At 42.4% G+C, this 26094-nt stretch overlaps 1 protein-coding gene across 3 annotated transcripts in view; it reads right to left on the bottom strand.

Moving 5' to 3' along the window:
* Positions 1–11747: 11747 nt before the first annotated feature.
* The window catches only part of JPH1 (junctophilin 1), a 75865-nt gene continuing 61518 nt past the window's right edge, over positions 11748–26094 (bottom strand). The window contains exons 3-5 of one of the 3 annotated variants that reach the window (XM_019643626.1): positions 20859–21493; positions 14210–14305; positions 11748–13590 (exon numbers count right to left, since the gene is read on the bottom strand). In XM_019643626.1, coding sequence (XP_019499171.1) covers positions 14225–14305; positions 20859–21493 — 716 coding nt within the window. In that variant the 3' untranslated portion in view covers positions 11748–13590; positions 14210–14224. Of the gene's footprint in view, positions 13752–14209; positions 14306–20858; positions 21494–26094 lie in introns of all 3 variants that reach the window. The other 2 variants (XM_019643627.1, XM_019643628.1) reach the window with 2 other exon arrangements.

The raw sequence follows: 26094 nt of genomic DNA on the forward strand, positions 1-26094 counted from the left end.
AACATACTGGTGGGTTTAAGATTAAGCTTCATTGTTGCTTTTAAAATGAATCTAGGAGTTCAGCAATAGGCTCAAATTTCCACAGGAAACGAAAACAAACAGGAAAGGGCATAAGGAAGCCCCCTCTCCACCGAGCATGAAGGGGCTTGCGCAGCACTGACGAGCAGCCGCCCGTATTCAGCCCTCAGGCCTGGGCTCTTATAAAGAAAAACTTCCTTGACCCTTCATGATTAAGCTGAAGATAGCTGAAGCATTCACAGATATTTACAGCCACTTGATCACCCACTTCCTTGTTCTGACATGAATTAGAAAAATTATATATTTGATGTGCCACTCAGTGACTTCAGACGCTGTGATAAAGGAACTCATTATAATAACTCCAAACACCGTTGCTACAGTAAAAAAAAAAAAAAAAAGCCTGAGTTAGTGAAATTACAAAATAGTTATTTTTTTTGAAAAGAGGCAATTTTTAAAAATGTACTGAAGATGGATGGTGGTGACAGTTGCATGGTCATGTGACTGTATGTAACGCCATTGAACTGCACACTTAAACACGGTTAGAATGGTACAGCTGTGTTATGGCTATTTTACCACACAAAAAAAGAAATCTGAATTCAGAGTCCCTTTAAGGGACCTGCTCTCATAAATGGAGAGGATAATTTGTAAAGAGAAGAGCAAACAATTGCATACAAGCGGGTGTTTTTCCTTCACTCTGAACTGGGTCCCTGTCGTGATTGTGGAGATCTCTTCCGCTTTGGACCTGCTCACCCAATAGCATCGTGTCCGCGTGGCCATCTCACAAACACCTCTGGTCCACAATGCCTCACACTGAATCCAGCGTCTTCAGGTCACCTGTGCATGCCTCCACCTACCTTCCCGGTCTTAGTAAAGGGCCCTCGCTGGCGCCCAATTGCTCATGCTCGAAACCTGGACGTCATTCTTGAATCCTACTTCCCTCTCCCTCTCCACACCCAATCATTCACCCCTGGTTAATTCCATCTCTTCCATGTCGCTCAAAGGTGTTCTTCTCAACCCCCCCACCCCCCAGTTGTCATTCTAAAGTCATTAAGGAATTAGGACCTCATCTCTGCATGAGCTCCTAGCATCCGTTCTGTCATCCACTACTCTTAAAATGCATGAACAAATTTCAAGGTGCCAACGAAATAATGAAAAATAAAAATGTATTTTGTGGTAAGAACACTTAATGTGTGATTTTTTTCCCCCTTTGTATTATTTTTAAGTGTTTGAGGCTGTATTGTTATCTATAGACACAATTTTGTACAGTAGATTTCTGGAACTTATTCATCTTGCTAAGCTACAATGTTACGCCTGTTAATTAGAAATTATTTTCTTAATCACGAGGGATGATCTGGGGGCCTTCCTGGATATATTACCAAATTGCTTAGCAAACCAATTTTACAAAGGCGCTCAGTCATAATTTTTGCGAAATGGAAATGAGTGATATCTCAATAGGATTTCTACATATGCTTAAAACTTCTACAAAGTATTACCTACTCCCCCCACCCCCTTTAGCACAGGAATATTAACACTGTAAGACAAAAGAATTTCGGATGGGGGGTAGTTATGTCCTCAGGGCGTGTTGTGGAAGATGGCTGTCTTACACTAGTGTGTGAGCTGTGCAAGACCAAGGTTATTTCAGTTTTATTGATCCATGCATCCATCTTATTGGACATATGTACATATCAGGCATTACTAGGGTAGAGAGATGGGACATGGTCCCCAATTGCAAGGAGCACACAGCCTAGAGGTGGAGGCAGACTTGAAAAATGTGATTTACGCAGCGAAGTGCTAATAAGCAAGCAAGGTGGTCTGGAGTTGCTGAGTAGGGACGTTCTCGAATTGAATTCCCAGGGTTGGAGAGTGAAGGCAGTCTGGATTTGAGATCCTCTGCTGACTCCAAATCAAGCCCGTTCTCCATTTCAGCTAAGAATGTAATCAATGTGCCAGGCACGGGACTTTGAAAATCTCATTTTAATTTGCGTGTTCCTGGCCACCAGTCAGGCTGAGCATCTTTTCACATTTATTGGCTGCGTGTATTTTCACTTCTGTGTATTGTCTCTTCTTCTCTGCCATTTGTTTGAAAAGCTCCAGGTTGAAAATAAATTCTCTGAGGCAGATAGGCAACTTGTCTGATGTGCATTGAAGGGATTGTTTTCCTAAATCCCACGCACAGCTCCTGACAAAAATAAGGGTCAGGATGTTTTCCTAGAAGCCCCTGTGTTTCCTGCCAATCACTCCCTGGCATCTGTCTGATAATCAGGCTTCCTTTTCCAGCCTGCTGGTCACTGAAGAAGGTCAGCGGGGACGTGATGGAATCCGTATGTACGGACACTGTCGTCATCTTGAACTGCTTAGTTGTTGTTGTTTTTTTCTGTCAAAATAAGGGGAGAAAGTCTACATAGATGGACAGAGGGAATTCTGTGTGGGCTTGCAACTGAGTGCCAATGGATAAAAAGGAGGTACAGTTGAGCGTGCACATCTTAAAGAATGAGGTCCAATTTCCTATCTGATTGGAGAGAACCGTGTAGATAGACTGCTAGATGGCTGTGGCAATGACTCTCGTTCATGGAATTGGCAGTGCGGTGCCTTCAACCTCAGGTATATTGATATTTTGTCCCCTGAGGACTCAAGCTTCATGGTCTGTGGCCTGATGGCAGCAGAAGGGCTCTCCAGCTGTGCCCTGTGTTCTAAGCTCTTGGTGGCCAGAGGACGCAGTCAGAGCAGCTGTGATGTAGGAGACACACGCGGGACTTGGAGACAGAGGGCCCTGTCTCGGCTTTGCCACCTATGAGCCGTGTTCTATGACACAGGCGCCTCCACCTCCCTGGGCCTTGGTTTTCTCACATGCAAAATGGCAGACATGCTTCCTAGTTCACACTGAGTTATGAGAAAGATCAAATGACATGATTGCTAGACAGATGTTAGGTGCGAGTCTACGTTTTCTTTTTCACCCTTCTTTGTTCTTTACCACACCACACATGCAGCCAAGCAAAGGGCCTTCTTTGAATGTAGCTTGATTACACAGAGCAGCGGTTCTCAACGTGGGGTTCCCTGGCCAGCAGCGGCAGTGTCACTTGGGAACATGTTAGAAATGTGAATTCCCGGACCTGCCCAGCCGTAAGGGCTGCAGGTGGGGCTGATTTCACTGCTTGTTACAGTCTGAGGACCTCGGAAATGGTCTCCTTGCTGTTGTAGCCAATATACAATGAGACTTGGTGAGAAGGGAAAAAAAATGAGTGTGTATGTTTTAATGACGTAAAAATCAGTTAACGTCCCAGGAGGTGATTTTCATCTCATGTTGGGTTTTCCTTCAAATGGGGAGTGAAGTATGTCTCAAGCAGGAGAATTGTTGCCTGTTACCCACTGCGGAGAAGCACTTGAGTTTGGCTTCGTGTGGGATTTGAGCTAAGCTAGCTGGATGTCTATGCAGAACTGGAACAGTTAGCTTCTTAAATTCTTTTCTGTTCTTTCTCTGTAAATATTGATGACAGGATCTATAAACTGTGGATGCCACACTGATTACTCAGCTCTGGAAGGAGCTGCCATTATGACTTTTTGCTATTATTTCTGATGAAATACATTTTAATTTTATGTTCATACCCGCTGTGATTAAACATAATAGCTGGGCCCATTAACACATTTCTGAATATTAATGAATACCTAATTAATATATCAGGAAGTTTGTTCCTACAACCAAGAACGTGGTCGCTGTGGCAAGACTTTGTCAGGCTGGTTTCTCAGGCACCTCACTTATGTCTTTTCATCATGCAGGTTTTGTGACTAACAGACATTAATGAATAGCTGTACCTAGTGTATATAATGAGTGTTGTGTTACTAAGTATCCCTAAGCCTCTTAGGAGAATGCCTCAGTGCTTGCTGGTATGCCTTCTGATGGCCATTAGATGCTCTGAATTTTAATCGTTTGCCTTTTGCTCTTGAGAAGGAACCGATTTAATTGCATAAAGTGCAGTGGATTCTATATACAGAATACATTTCTTAGGGCAGGATGTGAGGCTTCATGACCAAAGGCGGGTAGAATTTCCTTTCAGTGAATTTTAAGAAATGTCTATTTTGTGTAATAAATGTTTGATGAAGGGGTAAGAATTGCTAATAAGGTGAGACTATGAAGCATAATACTACCTACTGTATGTTGAGAGTTTACCATATGCCAGGGAGTTGAAATTACCTGCTTTGATTCTTATAAAAACACTATGAGGCAGATATTATTGTCCCTATCTTACATCAAAACTATCTTTAGTGCGTACCAAAACGGACATGTGATTGGTGCTGGCATATCCAATGGATATGGGGACAACTCAAAAGGAGCTGTGTGGCTTGTTCCATAAAAACGGCGTCTGAGAAAGTGGCATGCCTGAATGTAGGCCGCCTTCTGCTTTTCTAGTTGAATTAATATCCTCAACTAAGCTGGGATGCTTGTCAAGCTGCAACGGTGAGTGATGTGTCTAAGCATGCTACTGGTCTGGGGAGACTGACAGGGAGCTATGATTAGATGCCATGGGGAGCTCAGGGTTTGCAGGGCACTGAGGCGTGTGGTGTCCTGAACACACAAGCAGTGTTGAAATTCCTGACCGCTTGGAGCAGGGTAGCAAATAGGTTTTGAGTGCTTCCTTTATAATCTACTCAGGTAGTCTCGAATGTCAACACAAATGTAGATAAATTGTTAATATTTTGAGCGAAGCAATGGCAACCCCAAACAAAGTCTGTTAGGATCTTGAGATTTTCACAGTCTGTTAGGTCTTTGAGATTTTTCTTTTTGTGAAAAAAAAAATAAAATAAAATAAAAAAGGATGTGATTAGAAAAATAATGGAGAGATGTCAATGCACAAAAATTCTAATGGAGGAAAACCAAATTGTAAAGCAAGGAAATAACAAGGTGGATACTGAGAAATGACAAATCATGTTGTGTTTTTCACATCACTTGTATTATGACAAACAAATCAGATGGATAACAAACCTTAGTATTTTTTTTTAAAGAAACAAACCCTATGATTAGAGTTTGGTTTTTTTTTTTTTTTAATTTTATTGGGGAACAGTGTGTTTTCCCAGGACCCATCAGCTCCAAGTCAAGTAGTTGTTTCAAACTAGTTGTGGAGGGCACAGCTCAGTGGCCCATGTGGGGATCGAACCCGCAACCTTGGTGTTATGAACTCTGCACTCTAACCAACTGAGCTAACCAGCTGCCCCAGCCAACCTTATTTATTTCATCCTTTGGGGATTTCTTGTGTAGAAATTACGTCCCAAATTCTTGCCTGGTTTCAGTGGACGGATGAGGACCAATAGACTCAAGTGACACTTGTTTCTCCTTTCAAATGCCTTTAGGATTTGGGTATTTCCGACCGTTGGTAACTTTTTATTTGGACCAAGTATCTGATGTAAAACTGCTTTCAGAATGCCATCTCCAGTTCTTAGGTGAGGGAACCCACCACTTGTTAGCTCTACAACAACGCTATGTTTGAGCATCTTCTTGGTCTTCACCCACTTCAGAAGTAACGAGCTACCTGATGTCTAGGTATCTGCCCTACTGGGTGGAAGCTGTTGTTACAACACTCCCAGAACATGAGAAAGTCAGATGGCTTTGGCTTCTTCTCACGTTTGTTTCTGCTTTTACCGCACAGGGGGTGTGGTATTTATCTACTAGATCCTTGTCTTCCAAATATGTGCCCTAAATGACAGCAATGTGACACACACAGTGTTGAAACCAAAGACCTCTATTGCTTTCCCTTAAGCAAATATCATCTTGAATTCCACTGAATGTTCCATATTCTTGAGATTTCATGAATGAGTTTGCTTGGGGCAAGTATGGAGACAAAAAAAGACTTCATTATAATCATCTGTATTGAATTTATTCTGCCTCCAAATCCCCCTAAATTCTTTTCAAAGATTGATATACTGTATTCCTTTTAAAAAATCTTTTGAAAAATTTCACTGACAGCTGGCATACAATATTATATTAGTTTCAGGTGTACAACAAAGTGATTAGATATCTATACACCTTATGAAGTGATCAGTCTGACATCATAATTATTACAATACTATTGACTATATTCCCTATGCTGTACTTTACATCCCTGTGGCTGTTTTTATATCTGGCAATTTGTACTTAATATCTTCCCCCTTTTTTACCCAGCTTCCTAACCCCCCTCCCATCTGACAAACCAACATTTTTTTCTCCATATCTATGAGTTTCTGTTTTGTTTGCTCACTTTATTTTTTTTAGAATACATATATAAGTGAAATCATATTTATCTTTCTCTGTCTGACTTATTTCCCTCTAGGTCCACCCATGTTGTTGCCAATGAAAAATTTCATTCTTTTTATATTATGGATGAGTAGTATTCCATTGTCTATATGGACCACATCTTTATCCATTCATCTATTGATAAACACCTAGGTTGCTTCCATATCTTGGCTATTGTAAATAATGCTGCAGTGAACATAGGGTGCATATGTTGTTTCAAATTACTATTTTGGATTTCTTTAGATTTCACCCAGAGGTGGAATTGCTTGATCATAATTCATTTATTAGTTGTTTTTAATTTTTTGCGAAACCTCCATGCTGTTTTTCATAGTGACTGCACCAATCTGCAACCCCACCAACAGCACATGAGGGTTCCCTTTTCTCCACATCCTCACCAGCACTTGTTTGTTGATTTATTGATGATAGCCATTCTGACAAGTGTGAGGTAATGACTCATTGTGGTTTTAATTTACATTTCCCTGATGATTAGTGATGTTGAGCATCACCTATTGGCATATATTGGGTCGCTGGAAAAGTCATGATGCATTTTTTGAAACGAAAAACATAGAAAAATATGTCATGACTTTTCCAACAACCCAATATATGTCCTCTTTGGAGAAACGTCTATTCAGATCCTCTGCCCATTTTTTAAATTGGACTGGTTTTTTTGGGTGTTAAATTGTATGGGTTCTTTATATATTTTGGATATTAACCCCTTACCGGATATATCCTTGGTGAATATCTTCTATTCAGTAGGTTGTCTTTTCATTTTGTTGATGGTTGGTTTCTTTTGCTGTGCAAAAAATTTTTTGTTTGATATAGTCCCATCTGTTTATTTTTTCTTTTGTTTCACTTGCTCGAGGAGACATATCCAAAAAAATATTCCTAAGAGTGAAGTCAACGAGTTTATTGCCTATGTGTCCTCCTAGGAGTTTTATGGTTTTAGGTCTTACATTTAAGTCTTTAATCCATTTTGAGTTTATTCTTGTATATGGTGTACGAAAGTGATCCGTTTTCATTCTTTCGCATATGTCCAGTTTTTCCAACATCATTTATGGAAGAAACTGTCTTTACTCCATTGTATATTCTTGCCTCTTTTGTCATAGATTACTTGATCATATAGGCACAAGTTTATTTCTGGGCTCTTTACTCTGTTCCATTGATCTCTGTGTCTGATTTTATGCCAGTACCATGCTGCTTTGATTACAATAGCCTTGTAGTATAGTTTGTTATTAGGGAGGGTGGTATTGCTAACTTTGTTCTTTTTTCTCAAGATTGCTTTGGCTATTCGAGGTCTTTTGTGATTCCATATACATTTTAGGATTATTTATTCTAGTTCTGTGAAAAATGCCATAGGTATTTTGATAGGGATTGCATTAAATCTGTTTATTGCTTTGGGTAGTATGGACATTTTAACAATATTAAATCTTCCTATCCATGAGCATGATATATCCTGACATTTATTTGTATCTTCAATTTCTTTTTTTTTAAATTATTTTTTATTATGAAATATACATTTTTTAGAATTAGTTTCAGCTGTGTATCTTCAATTTCTTTATAGTTTTCTGAGTACAGGTCTTTTACCTCCTTGGTTAAATTTACTCCTAGGTACTTTATTCTTTTTTGATGCAATTGTAGAAGATGCAATTGTAAATGGGATAATTTTCTTAATTTATCTTTTTGATAGTTCGTTATTGGTATAGAAAAATGCAACCGAATTCTGAATGTTACTATTTTATCCTGCTAGGTTACTGAATTCATTTATTAGTTCCAATAGCTTTTTGGTGGACTTTTTAGGATTTTCTACATATAGTATCATGTCATCCACAAATAATGACAGGTTTACTTCTTTCTTTGTATGCCCTTTTTATTTCTGTTTCTTGTCTGATTACTATGGCTAGAACTTCCAATACTATTGTGACTAAAAGTGGTGAGAGTGGGCATCCTTGACTTATTCCTGATCTTAAAGAAAAAGCTTTCAGCGTTCCACCACTGAGTATGACGTCAGCTGTGCATTTGTCATACATGGCCTTTTTTATGTTGAGGTATGTTCCCTCTATTCCCATTTTGCTGAGAATTTAAGCACAAAGGGATATTGGATTTTGTCAAATACCTTTTTCTGCATCTATTGATATGATTGTATAATTTTTAGCCTTCATTTTATGTGATGTATCATGTTAATAGATTTCTGGATATTGAACCAAACTTGCATTTCAGGAATAAATCCCACATGATCACGGTGTATGATCCTTCCACTGTATTGATGAGTTTGGTTTGGTAATCTTTTTTTTTTTAAGATTTTTATTGGGGAATTGGGGGATGGGAACAGTGCTGGGGAATTGGGGGAAGGGGAACAGACAAGTTGCTGTCATTTTGTTCTTCAGTCTAGTTGTGGAGGGCGTTGCTTCACTGGCCCAAGTTGGCACCATCATTGTGCTCTTCCCAGGCGAGGCAGATCAGTCGCCGGCCTCTGGACAGCTGCTCACGCTGGCTGCTGGCTACACACGGTAGCCCCTGGCAACCCACTGCAGCAGGGGCTGCAGCCTACGCCGTCGCTGGCGACTCACAGCAGCCCAGCTCCAGGTTGAGCTGTTGTTCAGCATCTTAGCTGTAGAGGGCAGTGTCACTGGCCCTCATATGTGGGATCTGAACCGGGGCCCTCTGGTGTCCCAAGCCAGTTCTTAACCATCGCGCCACTTGGCCGGCCCTGGCTTGGTAATCTTTTGTTGAGGATTTTTGTATTACATGTTCATCAGGAATATTGGCCTCTAATCTTTTTGGTAGTGGTCTTCATCTGGTTTTGATATCACGGTAATGCTGGCCTTGAAAAATGAGTTTGGGAGCCTTCCCTCTTCTATAATAGTTTGAGAAGGACAGTTATTCATTCTTCTTTGAATGTTTGCTAAATACTTTGTTCTACGTCTCCACCCCTCCTACAACATGGCTTTTTTGTATCCTTAGTTATAGGAATTCTCTTCATTTAGTCTTCAAGTAGTTAATGATGGCTGCCCTATAACGTAGTTTTAATCTCGATGTAGTCATGAGAAGTCTTTACCTACTCAGCCTTCTTGACCGGAAGTCGATATACTGTATTCTTTACCACAGTAAGTGAACAGCTTTGTCAATCACTGGCTGAATAAATCTCAGGCCCTAACTTTTGGGTTAATTCTAATAGTTTATGTCAGATTTGGGATTGAAGAGAATACCAAAGAAATTTTATTGAACCCTAAGATAAACTGTCTAAAGAACACCACGATATTTGTCTAATTCTTTTAGGCCTTCTAGCCACTATGTGTGATTTCTGGGTTAATCCTAGAGATCAAGCTCAAATACACACACACACACCAAATTCATTTATAATGTGCCTTAGTCCAAAATACCAAGCTATCATTTACATGCTAAACTTTTGTTAATATTTAGTATTTCATAAGGTTCGAAAATAAATAAGTACCTCACTAAAAGTTATGAAACAGTAGGGTTTATTCAGAACTTTTAACAGAATCCGCCATAGTTACATTAAGCAAGTGGCATTAGGAACTTATGAAAATGGTCTCATTCAACCCACACTGTTACTTTGAATTTCATATTTTCTGCCTTTTCATGGCCCATGAGAGTGACAGTGTGAAATAATGCTAGCCAACATATGCAAATGAAAAAGCACAACATTTAGAGTCATATCTAGGACTCCAATACAAATTTTGATAACTTTTGGGCTACATGTCCTTGGGCAAGTCACGTAATGGCAGGCAATCTTTCATAGGACTCTTGTAAGAATTTCATGAGACACCGACCTGAAAGTTCTTTTGTAAAGCAAAAACCTCATCTTCCACTATACTGAAAAGCGCATTCTGGGTAGGGAAGGAACTCTAGCTATGGCCTTTTGATTTTCACAGTGAGAAAGACTCAGTGATCACCCCTGAAGAAAGAACATCATATGACCTGTGGCATAATTAACCTTTAAGTAGAGGCCTTTTGTGGGATCTCACTGTAGTTTTTAATGTGTTTGAGACACTTTACAGGCTTTTAAAAGTTTTTCCTAGTTCCAATAATTAGTGAAAGGTAACACATCCAAAGCAGCTACTATGTGTCAGGCTCTGTACTAAGCATGTAACATAAATGAGCTCATTTCATCCTTAGAACCACCATGAGACCAGTGCTATTGTTACACCCCTTTTACAAAGAAGAAACCAAGGGCACAGGTTAGAGAAGCATCCACAGTCAGTCATGACTAGAGCCAGAATTTCATTCATTCACAGCATTCGTCAGTATTCATTATCTCTGTATTTTGTTATTTTCTCCTACTCGCATAAATCAGAACTCGATAGAGGGGGTTACAGTACTTCTGAGGTAAGAATGAGATGTCGGCCATAGTTCACAAACCTGGGATAATCAAACATACCTGATCAACTTCTCCTGTACTGGCAGAATATGCCACGTCTGCAGCGACACAGGAAGTTGGAAAGATGAACTACACAACTTTTCCCAAGCACGAAAGGAGGGCTGCAAGTTGCACTGAGTGTATGGCTGAGGCGCCTGCTCACCACGAGTCTTGAAATAGTTATTGCATGAAAAGGGTATGCGAAATATTTTCCAGATTGCCCAACCACACAGTCTTCACCCTGGCTTTGGCTTCAACCATTAAAACGTGTGGTTTGGACAGGAATCTGGAATCAATAATCTTCCTAGCACCCTGTGCTTTTCCTGCCGGCTCCAGGGTAGTCTGTTCTGTGCTGCGTTCCTTTGGGATTTCCTAGGAGATGAATTGTGTCAGTTGGTACATGTGACAGTACCTGGAAGTGATGACTTTGCGCATTATTATATGGGGTCTACAATAGGTTTGCCCTCCACAGGAGTGACGAATCTGGGAATTTAGAAGCACCCTGGCAGCTCCCTGGGAAGCTGTTTTGGAGAAGGTCCTTTTAGTAAACCTCAGAGGCAGCTTGCCTGGGCTAGCTTCAAGAGGAGCCCGGTGGCTGGAAGTTCTAGTGGCAGCAGGTTCTAGTGGCAGCAGGAGGCATGGTGGCCTAAGCTTCTGGAAGTCTGCGTAAGCAGTCAGGGCCATAGAAACATACTGATTTATTTGGGGCACAATGGTCAGGAAACTTTAATTAACTGGAAAGTACCCATACAGAAGGGGGACGCACTCCACCTTCAAGTTTTCCTTAGAAACAGGAGCAGATTTAAAACCCTGGCTAAGGCACTAATCCAATGAATGGAAACAAGAACCAGAGCAATGAATCTTATTTTGCAAAGTTATTTGAAAGGCCCAGGATGAAACCTAGAAAGGAAGACCGGTGCAGTGTCGCTGCCTTGTGCCATGTGGCTCCTTTGAGTCCCCGCCACCACTGCCGCCATTTCTATTGTTAATTTTTCAGATCTTTCAACACCACCAGCACCACCACCGCCGCCAAAAATTACACATAATTCATGACAGTAATTTACTCAACAAAGGAAACACACCTGCAACTTTTTAAATAACCAACTTCTTTTTATTATTAGAGCAGATACAGTTGTGAAAACTGTACATTATACATTTTGGTTTCAAGGATTATAAATAAAGGAACTCACGGGTAGGGAGTTCTTTTTCACAGCAAGAAACTTTAAATAAAGTCATGTTTTATTAAGTACATTGGCAGACCTCATGTGCTGTCCAAAATGTAGAGTACAGTATAACAACCCATTAGAAAGAGCCTTTCATGTAAAATACAGCTGTGCACATTTTAGAAAAATACCAACAATTTGAGCTTTGTTTTAAAAAAGCTTATAAATCATACATATATTTATAAATGTAACCAACATGCTCACTGTATAAACATATCCTTTAGTTATCTGTTACCCATTATTTCAAAGCATTACACATTTTAAATAAACACTGAATAAGATTAAATATTAAAAAAAAAGAAATCAGCTTTCCAGCGTCAAGAGCTACGGGGTCAGGATGGAGAAGTGAGAGTATTGAGACTGACACAGGAACTTCAACGTTTCTTGGGTAAAAACGTACTTCCTAAATTTAAAAGTCAAAGCAAAATGTAAAAAATAAATAAATATACAAGTTGTAACTTTCATTTGCTCTCTTTCTGCTTTCTTCTGTTCCACATTGGTCACACCCAGGAGTCTTAACGTATTGCACTTCTGCAGAAAATGCCACCGGGCTCCGACTCAGCCCACACCTGTGCTAACACCTGACGATCTCTTCTGCAGTGAAAAGGCAAGTAAGGTAAAAAGAATCTGATTGAACCGTGCAGGTCATAAAGTATTTAGGAATAGCTCCCTCTCCGCAATGCAATGTTTCATAGAGATTTAACAGAAACCTTTCCTCCCCTGATTTTTTTTTTTTGAAATAATTACTTTTAGAAAGACCATGTAGTTTCTCGAAGTAAGCATGCTTCTGAGTAATAAAGGATACATTATAAAACAGCAAAAAAAAAAAAGAGTATGTCAGAATAACAAAGGACTGCAAAAGACAAGTATTTAAACAAAAATGTCTAAGCCTTTAAAATGTGAAATAAAATTACAAAAGGACTTTGAAAAAACACAAAGCAGTCATTTCACAAAGCTCTACCTGAATGTATTCAATGAAAATTTTTCAGTTGGAAAAAAAAAAAAAGAAAGAGAAGAGCAGTTATTAATAGCATCTTGCTTAACTTTCATGGGAATTAACATAGCCACTGACAAGATTTTATTTGGTTGTAAAGTACGTCAGCAATGAAACTGAATCCTTCGGACACCGATTACTGCAATCCATGCAACATTTTGACTCTACTTCATAGAATTCGGTTGTCTTTCAGCTTTTTCAAATTTAGCACCTCCTAAGTGCATAAATAATTCATCTCAGCGTTAAAAATATTTAACATGAAATGATTTCTTAGGAAGGTATAATGCTTTCAAGTTGCTCAATGTTAAAGATAAACAGCCTCTTACAAAAGGTTTCGGAAGACTCAACGACATGAAAAATGATGTATTGCTCTCAAAAATCAACACATTGTTCTCTAGAATTTCGTTGTTTCTTTTCCTTGAGACGCGACACGTGTATTACATCCGGCCAGGAACGCTCGTCGTAGGTGACTATACATCGCATTTCAAGAAAACAGCAAAAAAGGAACACAGTCGTGCAGAAGCCAACAAAAGGTTCCCTCCCAGGACATTCCGGGAGATGGTCAAGCAGCAGGTCATGGCATAAGACTGGTGAGTGAGTGAGGCCGCACCTATTTCTTCTAATGAGACAGGAGCGAATGCTGGAAGCACGGGCCGCAGCAACACATTCCTCCGACCGCATTCCTCAGGCCATCGTTTGTTTCCCCAGCTCCCTACTAAAAACGTCAGATGGTAAAATAGTAAGGCAGCTGTTGACTTCCATCAAAAAAAAAAAAAAAAAAAAAAAAAAAATGCAGTTCCATACATTTCCAGTTTAGTCACACTCTGCTAGGACAGATGGAGTAACCAATGCCAAGAACTTCGCCGGATGGGGCTGCTTCAGCAGATTTTAAAAGAGAATGATTATTAAGTTTTGCTCTCCATCATGGCTGCTTGCTTCAGAGGACCCCAAAGCCACCACGCACTCCCGGGGGGGGGGGGGGAACGGGACCGAACAGGTCCTCTGGCTGCATTTTCCAAGTTTTAGCTCTCTCGCAATCCCATCCTAATTCCAAGCCTCCTTCCCTGTGTCTGAGTCTGACTGGGGTTTGCCATTTAAAGGGCTGATGACACCACTGCAGAGAACTGTGGGCTAACACCACTAGTTGTCATGACTTCACTGAAGGGTCAAAACAGTTAGATCATTAAGTAACTATGTTGAACTGCATTCAGACACAGCCAAAATTAAAGTGAAGGACAATACATCGTCGTTAAAAAAAAAAAAAAGTAAATTTGAATATGGGAAATGAATGCTATAGTTTGGGATTTTTATACAGAAATTAAGGCTAGTCTTACCTTTCCTAATTCCAATCAAGTTAGAAAGTGAACAAAAAGGATGGCCAACCCGATATTCAGCAGCATGACAAGGACAATCATGACTGAATTAGGGCCCTGGAAATGAAACAGAACAAGCATAACTTTTCCATGTTAATATCAGTATATCAATTAGCGCGCAAAGCCAATTACCAAAAATATATTAAAAACCCCCCAACAGTTGCAGTAAATAAAGCCATGATTAATAACAGCAGTTACAAGAGGCAGAAACTAAAAATAGCAATGCCGTATTTAGATGGAGCCATCTCTGAACTTTCACTTAAAAATGAATCCAGTCTTGACTAGATCTAAAAATGCCTTGAAAATCATCTGCTTTATTCACCTCAAAACATCGGGCAGTAGTCTGAGACATACTTCACCATCACAGGGTTAAGGAGGGACTGACGGGAATGAGTTAGGCATTTTTTCTCAAGGTGTAATCTGGACGAGGAAGAATTATTTCCTCATACAGATTTCTAGAATGTGGGCGTAAGACCTGTAGGGACAGTGAGGCCTCCTGGGAAAAATTGAGGGAAAATGCACAATGAAGTTCTCTGACTCTTGCTTTTCCTGGTTGTCTGCCCTTCCTTAAAATAAAGGCTGCCAAGTGGGCAGCTGAACACATTCAGGAATTATTTTACAGGTCTAGCTTTCTGCTTCTCGCTCATAACCACATTTCTGAAATCAAGTTATCTTTAGTCTCAGAATCCTATTTCAATAAATACCGTTGTAAGAAATACCCCACAGCCCAAGGTATCCAAACTTGACTTGTTTTAAAAGAAACAAACTGGCCTTAGATGCCCCATCTTTTAAGATCTGCCCAAGTTTGGCAATCTTTATTACAAAGACACTATCTTGGTGTTTATTACTAAAATGTCCAATTCTTCAATAGCATTAAAAGTGTTCTAAAGCTGGTCTTGCGATGTACATGGGGAGGTAGTTTTGTTCCTACTTTAAAGATGAGGGAACAATTGTACTATGTTTATCCAGCGAGGCTGCACTGACACTGTTACCGTCCTCAGGTGTTGGATTGGTGTTATTTTGGGTAAGAATGGGGTTGAGGAAGGGAGGCTGGAACTGCCACTGGTCCAATGCTCATCTCCCAGGGTCTATGGCTTGGGTGACAGAACCTCTCGATGAGGTAGTTTTGTTCCTACTTTAAAGATGAGGGAACAGCTGTACTATGTTTATCCACGGTAGAAGTCCGAGTGCGTGTGGCGTGTGCCATTCTTTCTCTATCCTAAGGCTTCACACTTTATTCTCCTTGCTTGTTAACTGCCATTGTCCCCCCTAGGCTGAGTGCCACAGTGGCAGGGGCCCTGCCCTGTTCACCACTGGGCACCCACCACGGGGCTGCCCAATTCAGTCAGGCAACCAATGTTTCATGAAACAGTGGGCCGAGGCTCCTGTGCAGGCTGTTTTGGAAAATTCTTCACAAGTGATCATTAGTTCCATTTTACAGAGCTCTGAGAGGGGTGTTGCCCAGGGTTCCTCAGCCAGTTTGAACAAATTAGAACTAGAATTAAACTTCCGTGTTCTTTTCTCTACATCCCTATTAAAGCCACAGGCCTTAGTCTAAAAATACTAATTTCCCATCAACTTCTTTAAAACGGCACGTTCATCTGTATCCTAGGATTCTACAGTATCAGAAAAACATCACATTTTGCTAGCGACTGGTGGTTCTTTTAAAATAGGTGTGTGCTAAAGGAGTTGGGGGTACTAACCGAGGCAGTGTCTCCGTTACGGTTAACTCTGGACAGATACATAACGGAGGGAACTCTTACAACTCAGAAAATAATTGAGATGATCTTTCAACAGCATAACTCAGCCTGGGGATTAAGGAAATGCTACGAACACTACCAACTGGGATTAGATTTTGTTCATGAATGTGTTAAGAATTTGGGGATTGCTTCTAGTCTTTCGGGGTGGTGGATTGACTTCGAAATTCCCAAAGGCAGCGAGCGATCGGAAAGGTGAGGACTAGCATACAGGGGTAGGACACTACACTGTAGAGTTCAGGGTCTTACAGTGGACCCAGGGGGAGGAGAATCAGAGACAGTGCCTTCAGGGAAGCCAAGTTCAAATGCTTAAGGTGTGTGTGCCTGGACCTTTGCTTCCTATTTTGTATATCCTCACAAGGCTCCACGAGTTGATCTAACCTTTTTGAGTTGGTTGGTATTTTGGGCTTGAGTAGTACTCTTTTCTGCTGAACACATACATACACTTATCGTATACACTGGACTATGCACGCCCATTTACCCTACAGGACAGCTCCATTTATAAAGGGGTCTTTACAAAGATGACTCCGTGAAGATGAGGGTCCCAGCAACCAGGTAAAAAGTAAGCTCTGGGATGCTGGGTTTCATGGGCAGATAGCAAGGCGCGACCTCTGTGTTCCTCAGATGCCTCGACTGGGTACAAGGTGGAAAGCTTTAAGGTGAAGTTTCATAAATATGACTGGTGGCCAGTGGTGGCTTAAAATAGCAAAATAAAAAAAAAATCAGTCTTGCTTTTCAAGACTGATTGGGACAGGTGTGATGAAACACGCTGGAGCAGGACAAAGTGCAAGTCCTGATGGGAAGAAAACTTCAGGTGGTTCAAGTGCAGGGAGTCAAAATACGGAAAGGAGTTGTAACTCAGGAAATCAATTATTTTCCCCGCAAGAGGCTATCCACTCGCTTGAAATTACTAAGAATCTTCTGCTAAAGAGTTAGTGTCGTTTACGTTACGTCAAAAGCTTCTCCTCAATCAGGAAAGAACAAAGCTTCATTTAGTCTTCATGGCAAAATTTAGTATGTGTTTACTGTTTTATCATGTGTGTGTGTGTGTGGTGCAAACATGATCTGATGGGAGGGCCTTAGGTTTCACAACGGTTCAAAAGCAGTACCAGGTACATCTCAAAATAAACCTGGAAGCTGATCAGAGTGACGGCTAAGAAAGCGCAGGCAGTTTTCAGGAGGGGCTGAGACTCCTGTTTGAGAACTAGACCCCTCACCAGTCTAGGTGACAAGGCTCTACAGATGCCTCTCCTGGCTCCTACCCGAGTCGGCAGGTTGCAAAGTCCTCCCCAGACTGTGGGCTCACAGAGGGTGTGCTGTCCTGGGATGTGAGTCCTGCTGCCACCCTTGTCCACAGGAGTCAGAGTTTTCGAGGAGGGGTGTGGAGTAACCCTGCCCTAGCTTCCTTCTGCTCTCTCTCAGAGTCACGTAACTAATCTGCTCTAAGTGTCAGCCTGTGTCCCAGGTTTTCTGTGTTTCTAAGAGCAGAAGAGCCGGAGTGATCCTCAGGACGGGCCAGAACCTACTGGAATACAGCAGGTCCTCAAATCACGTTAGTTTTTCAACATGGTTCTGTGGTAACATGGATGGGAGGAAAAAAACCCCCCACTAATTTCCAGCCAGGGCCACTGTCTGTGTGGAGTTTTCCCATTCTCCCCATGTCTGTGGGTTTTCTCTGGGGACTCCAGGTTCCTGCCATACCCCAAAGATGTCCACGTGCGGTGAATGGATGTGTCCCCATTCTCCCTGTCTGAGTGGGTGTGGGCGTGAGTGGCCCTGCGAGGGAAGGGCGTGCTGTCCAGGTGGGTCCCGCCTGGTGGCCTGAGCTGGGATAAGTGGGGTGGAAAATAGTTATTGTACTTGCGTTTCTTCTTCTTCCTTAAACATGTATAGCTTACATTTATTTCAATGTTTAGTATGAGGAGTATTTGGGTCTCTGTTTAGAAGTTTGGTGATGCTTTTTGTGACCAGGAATATGCTATAGGAACTTGTTTCTGTCAATTAACCTGCGGTCAAATTGGTCTTGTTACCACTGTTTCACTTCAAGTCACAGTTTTCAAGAACCTATCTAGGACTTACTGTATTTATGAATGTTTTATGCTTCAACTGGTACAGTGCTGAAGCAAAGTTGATAATAGCCAATGCTATCTGAGTACTATGTGCTGGGGCGCTATGCTAAGAACTTGATAAGTATTCACACATTTAATCTTCACAACAGTTCTATGATACAGGCACACATGGGGGAACGACAGGAAACTAACTCACAGAGCAGTTAGGAAACTCGCCCCAGGTCACACAACAGGGAAGCCACGTGGCTGGAGGGGGAACCTAGGAAGTTTGGCATCTCAGCTCACACCTGCAGCCACTAACTTGTTCTGTCTTACTAGCTTGTTCTGTCTTAACAGGCTGGCTAACGGGAATTCCAGACTCAGCTGGGTGAGCCACCCTACAAATGGCGATTCTGCCTCCAAGAGCACTGACGGGTTCGGTCTGGCTTTCCCGCAGATGTCTGCTTTCCTGTGAAGGCTTCTATGAATTTCCAAGTTGTTACTGATAAACCTCTAACTCGGTGCCTGAAACTCAGAACTGTATGTAGTGCTCCTTGGTTTTAAAGGCTGTCCGACTGCCTTTGTGATGATTTTGTCACATCCTAACCCTGTGAAGAAAACAGTCATTAGGGTGTGGAAGGCAGCTGTCTTAGTCGTAGGAAGAGAAGGTTCATTGGTAAAATCTTCCCACAAAGGTGCCATGTCAGTCTTGACTTCCGGTTCCCCCCTGCGCAGGTGGGAGCTGCTTAGCCTCGTCTCCCCTTGGGGTACGAAAGGGAACCCTAGAGGCCAACGGGCTGGGCTGGAGGATGCGTGGCCCACTCCAGGCATCACACAGTTCTGCACATAATGTAAAACAGAGGCTTTTTCTACGCAAGGAGACGACTGTGACAGGTAAGAGCCAGGTAACTCACCTAACGTGTAGGACACGGGGGCAGACGCTTCCCCTTGGGCTGTTCTGGAGGTCACCTGAACCCCACTATGGAACCCAAAGGTGTAAGCTATGGGGCCCTGCGTTGTTTGAACTTCCCCCTTGTAAGTCAGGCAAACTTGAGCCAATATATATGTGAGGCTTACGACTCTGTGGATATAAATGCTGAAAGCCAAATGAGAAGTGAACTGTTACATTTAATAAATTCAACAGTGATATTATCATATATCTTATAGTTATAATATCAGGATACTGAAATAGCAATGCTGAAATTAAAAAAGCAAACAGAAAAACGAGTGCTTCCTGAATAGTCCGAATCTGTTTTGAAAACCATCTCTTCCCATGGAAGTTGACTCTCAGAAAGTTAATCCAGTTAATCTGATTAATTTATACTTAGACAATTGAAAAGTTGAGGATTTGAAAGAAGGGTGGGAACCAGTGTTTGCAGATATTAGCAAAATAAACAAATATAAGAAATTTCAAAATAAGTTAATTAAAGAGATGAATTTCCATTGTTTAACACTAAGGGTAAACTGAACAGACAAGAGAAACTGATGGTTGTATTATATTCTTAATGGCCAAGACATTAACGCACACCTTTATGCAAATGTATCTCTGAAATTACCTGTAAATACTGGGTTGGCTGTGGCTTCTTCCCTAAGCTACGATTAACATGCAACACCTCTGCTCCAAAGGCATATGAACAGGTCAGTTGACTGTGTATCAAACATGACTTAGCTTCAGATTTTATAAATTCTACACAATGGGATAAAATATGTATTCCATATATCACCATCAAATAAATCTCATTGGCATGAGGATACAGACATTTACCAATAACTGAAAGGATGAATGCTCAACAGGGAAGAAAACTAGCATCTACCAGAACACTGAATTTTTAGGAGCACTTGCAGTCTGAGGGGTTAAAAGACCAAAGTAGTTTTCTTAAACAGTTGAAAAATTTCAGTTCTCATATGGGAAAGCATGAAGGTCTAGCTGCAAAGCCTGGCTCATTAAGTAAAAGCAAACTAAATATTTGAGACTAATTTGCAGTAGCAAGAAAAGATGTTCTTTCATCTGAAGGTGCTGACTGTTTTTTGGGGGGGGGGAACGGACAAAAAAACGTGGGCTAAGAATTAGCAAATGGCAGGGGAGTCCTCATCTTAGCTAGACCTTTGAGGGTGGCCAGCCCTCGGCAGGGCTCACGGTTCCTTTGTGACCATGAGAGAGTTCGCGGTTGTTACGGATTGTATGTGTGTGTTCTCCCAGGATTTGTGGGATGAAACCCAAATCCCCAGTGTGATGGGGCCTGTGAGAGGAGACTGGGTTATGAGGGTGGAGCCCTCATGATCGGGTTAGTGCCCTTCCAGGAAGAGAGACAGTTTGCTTCCTCTCTCTCTCAGCTACATGAGGGCCCAGCAAGGTGATGGGCTATGAACCAGGAAGTGGGCTCTCAGCAGACACCAAATCTGCTGGCGCCGTGAGGTGGGGACCATCCCCAGCCTCTAGAAATGTGGGAAATCAATGTGTGTCCTTTAGGCCCCCCGATCTATGGTCTTTTTGTTATAGCAGTCTGACAGTTGCTACGCGGCTTTCAGGAAGTGCCGTAAAGATCTGCTAACGCGTGACACTGTAGCTCGCTGGTCCTGACTGAACCCCACGTCTAGGTGTCAGGGGCAGGTGGGTGGCTGGCTGAGTGACCACCGAGAGCTCTCTCCTGCCTCCTGCTACGAATGTGCTCAGATCTCTTATCAGCCCTGTGCGCGTCAGGACTTTTGCTAGCTTCGTGCCATCAAGGTGCTGGTCACCCCATGCTGCTACCTGGAGAACTGGGGGGAAGAAAAGGGGAGAAACACCCGTGTTGCCCAACTTACTGAATTGGCTTCTTTTTCCAAAGAAGGGTATGAATCTTGGCTTGCTGGATTCTTTGGTATAGCAAGTTCGGACTTCTTAGCTTTTGGCTCAGCTTTGCTTTCTTTGGCAACTGATTTTGTCACAGATTTTGGGGCGCTCCACTTGTTGGGCGATGGCTTGTGCACCAGTGCTGAGGAGGAGTGGCTGGCGCCTTCGTCTTCCTCTCTGTCTTCTGTAGGCTGCTTGGGGGCGTTCAGTTTCACGTAGTAGCCGTGGTACTGCGAGTGCAGCTCCCCGTTACCAGGGTTGGGGACGTAGTGGCGGCCAGAGTACTTGGACGGGGGTGCTCCCGCCTCCTTCGAGGGGGCTTTTGACATCAAGGGCTTGTTGACGACGGCTGTCACCTGCTCATCAGCCACACTCCTTTTGTCTCGGTTGAGTCTGGCCCCGGGGTTCTGCTTCCTCACGGGCTTTGGGGAGAGCTCGGGAGAGTGGCTTTGTTTGGGACTCGCCTCGGGAGACTGTGGGGGTGTCGTGCCTTTGCGATAAAAATGGGGAGATTCTCTTGGAGAAGGAGGCTTCTCTGGTACCTTTTCTTCTGGATTTTCTTTAGCATCGACCCCTTCCTGAAATCTCTGTTTGATATAATCTGGGCCTGGGGAAAAACGACAAAGGAAAGGAAGGTGATAAAAATAAGGCATAAAGGCTTGTTCCTTGTGATATGTATGCACAGAAGGTCCTCTGCAATGTTCCGTTCAGCACCATTTTGTGGTAACGTTGATGGGACGCTACAGGAACGTAAGTCTTGTTTCTATCAGTTGGTAAGGTTTTGTCATATGTCATTTCAGTTAAAGTCACAGAATCTATCGACGGTGTTAAGTGAGGACTTAAGCAAAAACACACAGTAAGTCTGCTTAGCCTTTTCTCTTTTTCTTTTAAATACACTTATGAGGCTTTGAGTAAAAACAAGCACATTTCATTCCCCCCAGGGGAAAAGATTATTGCTGGGAAAAATGTTTTTATGTGAATATATACCATTATTTATACTATTTGAGAGCCATCGTTAAACAGTTGTGACCTCCCTAAGAATTGCACTGCTCCTGCTGCGTACAGAACACTGAGGCAAAATTCACATTGATGTGCATGGCTGACACACCAGCTAATCTGCGTATTCAAATTACACAGCGCAACTAAAACACTAATGATGCGCTCATCAATAAAACTGACTTGTATGTTTAATATTTAATCTGAAAACACTTAAATTAATATTTAATTACCTCCACTATAAGAGGAGAACCTGCAGATACCATGTTTTATGTTTTTAATGATCCTCCCTCAAAGGATCATTCAAATGTCCCAGTTGGCAATGACATCTGTGGTTTAGGTTGCACTTTACAAACTAACTTACCCGGAGCCCTTCCCAGCACGGACTGGCACCAAAGGCAAGACAGGGCAATCATCTTTGGCTCTCTAGTGTCAGGATTTTTTCCCCCTGAATACTTTGGGGTTGTTTAAAACAATCACATGTTATTTTTATAAATGGGAACCCTGTCATTTAAAAAAAGGGACCCTGGTGCATTGTTGTTTTACGGGGAGCTCTGGGGTGGGAAAGGAGTGAAGAGGAAAGACACACAGTGCGGCTCAAGATGCCACAGGTTGTGAGAGCGTAAGGACGTCAGTGTCCAGGACGGGCGTGCTGCTTGGGCTCTCAGGTAGCACTCCAAGGTGGTACCGTCCTTCTAGGCACTCTGCTTCTCAGCCACTTTTCATGTCACGCAAGGTGAAGTCAAGGTCACACAGTGGCTCTGGTGCTCTTTCCTGCACATGGACTGACCATGTCACCTCTCGTGTGTACAAGGGAGCAACAACCCCACCAACGTACCTACAGGATTTGACCAGCTCTTGTCAACTCCACAGCTCTGTTCACTGCCTGTCCCACCCCCACCCCCACCCTCAGGGGCTAAAGAGCCATTATCCTGAATTGCTAAAAATACATGCTGCTACTTACACTTTTAATTGTGTTTCCCAGTGAGGGTCTGAACAATAACTTATTGTTAGGAGACTGCCTTTTATGATACAAGGTATTTTCCAAAACTCACAGCCTCACTCAAATCTTAGGGAGCAGGCATTATCCTGATTTGACTGATGTGGAAACAGCTGTAGCAGCTGGAAAACCAAAAGTCACATAGCACCTGTGTATCCTTAAGAGGAAGCAGAATGCAACCTACGATGTAATGTAACAGTTTAAGCCCACAAATGAGGACTCCTAAGGACCCACAATTCTAGGTTGTGGTCAAGACCCCAAACATAAGAGCACTGTCCTACTTTCCATCCTCCAGAAGATAAGTCCACCCCGGAGGGCTCAGATTTCCCCCAACAGGTCAAGACTGCATGTCAGCCATGGAGAGTTCCTGTCTATACTCAGGAACTGTCTATAAGCAATTTTAAGTCCTCCATCAAAAATGGCCGTATCACTTGCAGGCACAGAGAAAGGCCTATCACTTGAGTGAAGAAAAAGGGGCAACTGCAATTATTCAAAAGGTGGATCTCGGTCCCCAAATTCGTTCTTGGTGCGGTGACCGGGACCCACGCGCGAGAAAGCAGCAGCCATCAGCAGTGATGTGTTTCACCTGCAGGCTTGGCCCTACTTTCTAGAACCCGCTTAAGCCATCTGTATGGTTCTTTCATAGAAAGGCCCTTCTTTATACTACTGCGGAACTGTTTTAATCACAAAACCCCTCCTCCATCAAAGCAGCTCTTGAGAAAGGTGACAGCTGCCAGCCAGGATGTGACTGTTGAAACACTAACAGCTACAAGAGACTGAGATTATTTGCGGGGGAAACTCAGGTAATTCAGTAATCATGGGTCCAAGGAAAATAATTATTTTTGTAAAGTCAGCACTTAAAGTCATATGTTTTAGTTATCTGAAAAAAGAGCACAAACCTGTAATACTTGAATATAAAGCACAATTTCCAAAGCTTTCTGTAAACAGTATAAATTAAGAGGTAGGCGGAGTCCTAGTTACTATCATTAATAGACCGAGTTGGGAAGAATTTGGCCATTGGAGGGATTTGTATTGATGGATTTATGAAGCGATATTTTGGATTCCACTGAATGCATTTATCATATTAACTCATACACTGGTCTAATTAATCACTCCTTTAGCTATCCAACGTGTTGCTTCTTTGGACACAGTTTTCCTGTCCTAAATGAATGAGGAAAGGCATTTCTTACATGATTACTTGGGCCTATGTTTCCTAAGATGCATATATTCATTCAAGCTTCATCGACAGGGCTTCTGATGGTATTCAAAATCTGTTGGACAGAAAGAATTTACTAGAATGGTGCAAGTACACTCTAGTGCCAACTTTCAGGTTAAAAAAACCCCCCCAAACCCCCTTAGCTTTATGATGCATTAAAAACAGCTGATAAGGGAATAAATGTACTCTGAAGCAGTGGCTCCACATTTGCCGCCAGGAAGAGGCTCCTGGGGTATGATTTCCAGAGACTTTAATTTCATGAGTATGAATCAAAGCCTAGAAACCTTGATGTTTAACAAATGCTCCAGGTGCCTCTATAGTACCCAGTGATAGGCGTTTGAAAGCATGCAAAAAAAAGATAAAAAAATGCGTTGACTGGTGGTGACTTAATTCCAGGCTTACATTGACTACAGCCAGTTGGACATGGTTCCAACATGGCACGGTCAGATGGAGACTGGGCAGCTAACTGAGAACATACAGCTAAAATTTCCAGAATAAGATGAAATGTGTTTTAAACATGGTAATGCAAAGGACAGAAGTTTTTCCTGACTGTTTTCTTGGAAGGCACACGTTGTGCCTGCGACTTCTTCAGTGTCGTGATGTGTGGGGGCTCCATCCATGCCGGCAGCAGCGTGAGGTGGATGAGATACAGCAGTTCCTTAAAAAGGCCGGTCGGACTATTGCCAGGGAGGGAAATGATGGAACGTGTTAAGAGTTGCTGCAGTCAGCACTCACATCTGTTTTTATAGGCAGTTTCTACGAATCCTCAGGGATTTATCACCTAAGGATTCATATTGGGATATCGGTCATGTACTCACTGCCACGCCACACAATACGAAAACACGAACATTCAGCAAATATCATCCACCGACACTGAAAGGTTCCTTGTTACAGTTGGCATGAAGGCTCGGCGCAGATATGGCAGATGGTAACAGCGGGGTACCCAGCGCCTTCTTACAGGTGAGCCTCGGTGGGCTGGCTGGGGCAGGAGCTGCCCCGGGAAGGTTCTCCAAATGTCTACAAGGGCAGTGCTGATAGCCAGGGCTTTGTAGCAACATCAGAGTAATTAAATAGAAATTAGATCTCTTCGATGGAGATGGCCCATCAGTAAAGAGAGGACCAGATTGAAAGGTTCTAAAAAGATTACATAAGTGGGGGTAAGAATCTTGTATGTGCTGTAGTGGAAAGAAAGCCTCCCAGTCCCATCTGTGACAACCCTGCCACTTCTGTGAGCACAGCCGTAGTGGTCCGGTCTGCAGGACGTCCGTTCTTGTCCCTTGCGCATGGCTGGCCCCTCACATTGTGGAACCAGATGAGTACGTGGTGAAAAATAACCAGCAAAACCATGAATTGTTAATTTCATGTCAAGCAGTAGATTATTCCAGTTCCCATTATTTTTATGGAAAACATTTGTTCGAAATTTTGGGTTTTAGAAAGTGAGTTGAGAAGTCGTCTATTCTAGGATGTTTCCCTTGTTTTAACCAAAAATATATTAACGACAGGCATTTCCAAAGACTCCTCATTCACACCAGAAACGTGAGCTTACTTAACAGAGTCCACAGTTGCCAATGCCAAACAATTCCTGTTTCCCCTTAATTTACAGTGCGTGCTCACATACGTGCCATTATGGACTAAATGTGAAGCCTCGCCTTGCTGGTATGTGAAGGTGAGGCCTTTGGGAGGTGAGTAGGTTTAGATTAATTAGATCGTGAGTGTGGGATCCTCAGGATGGAATGAGTGATCTTATAATAAGAGGAGGAGACAGCCAAGTTCTGACTCCACACCTCAATGCACCCAGGGGCGGCCAGGTGAGGACACGTGGAGAAGACAGTTTATGCTGCATCCTGTCCCTGGACTTCAGAGAAGGGGGTCACACCTTCCTCTTTCCTTTCCACCCACTTAACCACCTCCCTCTCCTTGGGGACAAGGTGCCCCCTTCCTCTCTCTCTCTTTTTTTTTTCACCTACCTCTTTCTCCTGGGCTATCTGTCTGAAGG

The sequence above is a fragment of the Hipposideros armiger genome, unplaced genomic scaffold, assembly GCF_001890085.2.
Source record: "Hipposideros armiger isolate ML-2016 unplaced genomic scaffold, ASM189008v1 scaffold_80, whole genome shotgun sequence".
NCBI classification, from domain to species: Eukaryota; Metazoa; Chordata; class Mammalia; order Chiroptera; family Hipposideridae; genus Hipposideros; species Hipposideros armiger.